The 4,440-nt window shown below is 41.8% G+C and overlaps 1 protein-coding gene across 1 annotated transcript; it reads left to right on the top strand.

Annotated features, from left to right (window-relative positions):
* Nucleotides 1-1,747: 1,747 nt before the first annotated feature.
* On the top strand, nucleotides 1,748-2,395 carry LOC125381571 (serine/threonine-protein phosphatase 6 regulatory ankyrin repeat subunit A-like). Its single transcript, XM_048398624.1, has one exon. It carries the CDS (start codon nucleotides 1,748-1,750, stop codon nucleotides 2,393-2,395), a length of 648 nt encoding a protein of 215 aa, XP_048254581.1.
* Nucleotides 2,396-4,440: the final 2,045 nt, after the last annotated feature.

Raw genomic sequence — 4,440 nt, forward strand, 5'->3', positions numbered from 1 at the left:
ATCGGGTGGTCAGGCTCGCTGACTTGGTTGATACATGTCATCGGTACCAACTGCGTGGATCGATGCTCATGTTGTCAATCTCTGGATTGTCTGGTCCAGACTCGATTATTTACAGACCGCCGTCATATAGCTGGAATATTGCTGAGTGCGGATTTAAACAATAAACCAAACCAAACCAAAACCACAATACCAATCACTGGATTGTCTGGCCCAGGATTAGCAGGACGTTGTCCAATATCTGAGTGATGAAGCGATAGACAACAAACACTACGAGATTATGAAAGGGGATGAAATAAGTGCAACTAGTTTGTGAGTGAGTATGGTTTAATGCCGATTTTAGCAATATTCGAGCAATATCACGGCGGGGAACACCAGAAATGGGCTTCACACATTGTACCCATGTCGGGAATCGAACCCGGGTCTTCGGCGTGAGGAGGGAACGCTTTAACCACTAGGCTACCGACAGCCAAATATTGGAAACAAGTTGTGAACAGAACGCACATTGATATGTATGTTCCTGGTGATAAAAACGTAAGAGACTTTACCTTTTGTCAATGGTGGGTTTTTTTCGAAGATGGTGACCCTTGAAGATCCGGGGTAGAATTGATCTACAGCAACCCATGCTTGCCGTAAAAGGCGACTATGATATGCTTGTCGTAAAAGGCGACTATGATATGCTTGTCGTAAAAGGCGACTAACGGGATCGGGTGGTCAGGCTCGCTGACTTGGTTGATGCATGTCATCGATCCCAATTGCGTGGATCGATGCTCATGATATTTATCACTGGATTGTCTGGCCCAGACTCGATTATTTACAGACCGCCATCATCTAGCTGGAATATTGCTGAGTGCGGCGTTAAACAACAAACCAACCAACCAACTATAAAAGTACGCGTACTTAACCAAATAAGATGTCAAAGTAAGTTGCAGATCAATATAGAAACGTCAATATATATCTTTGTGCTGACACATCGTTATGTCTTCTTACAGTAATACAGAATCATACGCAATACCAAACTCAGTCAAACACTAATCTCCTCGATGCCTGCAAGAATGGAGACATGTGCCGAGTCAAATACATACTATCTGGGGGTCAAGCGGATATTAACACAAGAGGGCAGGACGGAATGACACCATTGATGCTTGCAGCACAAAATGCTCACAGACAGGTGTTTGACTTTCTCGTGGGACAAGGATCGAGTATGTCAATCTTGAATAGTGTTCGGATGAGCATCCTTCATGTGGCATGTGAAGGGGGAAATATTCCAATAGTCAAGTATGTCCTGGAACAGAACGTGACAGACATCAACAGTAGAAGTCGGGACGGGTCGACTGCAGTGATGTTAACAGCGTTAAGGGGACATGGAGACGTATTTAAATTGCTAGTGAGTAAAGTAGCTGATCTAACACTAGTGGATGATATGGGATCTACTGTTCTTGAAAATGCCATTCGGGGAGGAAATGCTGAGATAGTAAGGTCTGTATTCAATCAGACCAGGATGGAGATAAACAGGAAATACAGCGGACAGACACCTGTAATGCATGCAGCATATTACGGGAAACTGGACGTGTTTAATTTCTTAGTGCAAAAAGGCGCTGATCTGTCTTTAATGCATGATGGAATTGTAATTCATGACACAATCCTTCACAAGGCATGTGAGGGAGGAAATACTGACATAGTGGAATATGTTCTCGAACAGAACCTTGTTGCAATAAACACCGAAGGAGAGGATTTATTAACCCCAGTAATGGTAGCAGCAATGAACGGTCATAGAGATACGTTTGAGTTACTTGTGAAGAAAGGAGCTAATCTGTCCCCAGAGGATACAGGAGGCGAGTTTATCCTTCACTGGGCCTGTTATGGAGGAAATGCGGATAAAGTCAGGTATGTCCTCCAGCACAATGTTAAAGACATCAACAGCATAGGATGGAATGGACAGACGGCAGCAATGACGTCAGCAGACAAAGGATACAGAGTAATATTTGACTTACTTATCAGAAAAGGAGCAGATATAACTGTGGATGTGGATGACGACGACGACGACAACGACATCCTTCATTTGGCATGTAAAGGTGGAAATGTTAATATAGTGAAGTATGTCCTCAAACAAAACAACATAGACATCAACACCAAAGGAAACTATGCATTTACACCAGCAATGATGGCAGCAGATGGAGGACATAGAGAAATACTTGACTTACTTATGAGGAAAGGGGCTGATCTGACACTGGAGGCAGCTTCTCGTTGCAACGTCCTTCACATTGCCTGCAAAGGACGATTTACGCAAATAGTGGAGTATGTAATCTCAAAAGATATTGTGGACATTCAGTCAAGATTTTCAGGGCATGTCAGCTGTGATGCTGGCAGCAGAAAGGGGACTTGGAGAGGTGTTTGACTTGCTGGTTAGTAAATCTGCTGATCTAAGAAGCGTAAATGCAAACCAAGAGAACATTCTTCATCTGGCCTGTCGTGGATTTAACATGGACATAGTGAAGTATATTGTTACACAGAATATTGTGGATGACATCAACACGAGAACAAAAAATGAGGAGACTCCACTCATGATTGCAGCAATAAGTCAAAATAAAGAAGCATTTGATTTACTTCTGCAGAAAGGAGCGAGTCTGGCACTTGTGGATAAATATGACAACACCATTCTTCATTCTGCCTCGTTTGGTGGAAAGTTGGAGATAGCGGAGTTTATTCTCGCACAGAATATAGTAGACATTAACAGAAGAGGAGACGGCGGAATGAGCGCAGTCATGATGGCGGCTTTTTTTGGAAATAGAGAAGTGTTTGACATACTTGAGAAAAAAGGAGCAAATCTGTCATTTGTCGATAGAAACGGCCACGATATTCTTTATTTGGCATGTGAAAGTGGAAACATAAATATTGTGAAATACGTCCTTTCACACGTCAATTTAAATACTGCCACCAAGAAAACGACAACTTCAGAAGCTGAAGGAGTGGTGTTTAAGTTTTTCTATTTCGATGCTTTTGGAGTCGAGTACAATCTGGAATCTTCTAGAATGCTAATGACTATTCCAGCATGGTATTAAACTGGACCAAAGTGTCACATATCTCACTTCACATTACATCAAGATCATTTTTCACCCTTTAAATCCAGTCTTGGTCTATTTTGGAACCTCAACCACTGTTGCCTGCAAGGTGAATATTATTAGTATCACTGACATTTTTGCTATAACCCCTTCTGTTTTATTATATACAGCCATAGAATTGTGTACTGACTACCATTGTAATTATGTTGGAGTAAGTTGTATTAATTTGTTAAACAAGTTCATTATATAATACAATTGCTAATGTAGACCACGTGCTGGCTGTTTGTTGGTTTCACACTGAATTCTCTTGCCTGCAGTTTGGGTTTGGTTTGTTTGTTGTTTAACGTCGCACTCAGCAATATTCCAGCTATATGACAATAATCGAGTCTTGACCAGACAATCCAGTCATTGATACCATGAGCATCGACCCACGCAATTACGACAAGCATAATCGCCTTTTACAGGTCTTCAGCAACCCATTCTTGCCGTAAAAGGCGACTATGCTTGTCGTAAAAGGCGACTAACTGGATCGGGTGGTCAGGCTTGCTGACTTGGTTGATGCATGTCATCGATCCCAATTGCGTGGATCGATGCTGATGATATTAATCACTGGATTATCTGGTCCAGACTCGATTATTAACAGACCGCCGTCATATAGCTGGATTATTGCTGAGTTCGGCGTTAAACAACAAACCAACCAACTTCATGTTTAAGCAGACCGATGTTTAAGCAGACCGGTGTATTACACGTTTATGTGTACCTCCATATCATAATTTTGTTACATAATAGCTACGAAGGCATTTCCGATTATAAAAGACAACTAGTAATATATGATCGCACATACTTTTGGACAATAAAGGTTATTGCATAATAATGAGTTTGTTGCAAACAGAATTTGAGTAGTAGACAGTTACTACTGAATTAAAATTAACAAAAATACTCTTATTAACCTGTGTGATACATGATGCTATCCAGAGGCTTTCGTTGCATGTACTTTTCTTGTGGCCCTGTCTCCCACAGCAGGGCTTCTTGTTCCTCGGTAATGCTTTCTGCCACTTTTCTACGTGAAACAGCAAGTCCCGCGGCTGATCGTACCTTTATTTCTCGACCGATCAAGATCCGGGTTAGAATTGATCTTCAATAAGAGTCGACTAACGGTATCGGGTAGTCAGGCTTGGTGACTTGGTTCAAGCATGTCATCGTATCCCAATTGCATGGATCGATGCTCATGATGTCTATCACTGGATTGTCTTGTCCAGTCTCGATTATTTACAGACCGCCGTCACATAGCAGGGTGCAGAGTGTTGCGTTGAACAATACACAAACAAATAAGATAAAACATCTCTGCAAAAATCAGAGTCCATTGTACGATTCCGACTAT

The sequence above is a fragment of the Haliotis rufescens genome, unplaced genomic scaffold (assembly GCF_023055435.1).
Source record: "Haliotis rufescens isolate VD_foot unplaced genomic scaffold, xgHalRufe1.0.p SCAF_18, whole genome shotgun sequence".
In the NCBI taxonomy this organism is placed as follows: Eukaryota; Metazoa; Mollusca; class Gastropoda; order Lepetellida; family Haliotidae; genus Haliotis; species Haliotis rufescens.

Bases quoted from the DNA above. Each gene is read 5' to 3' on its own strand.
- LOC125381571 (XM_048398624.1), top strand. From the start codon at position 1,748: ATGGTAGCAGCAATGAACGGTCATAGAGATACGTTTGAGTTACTTGTG.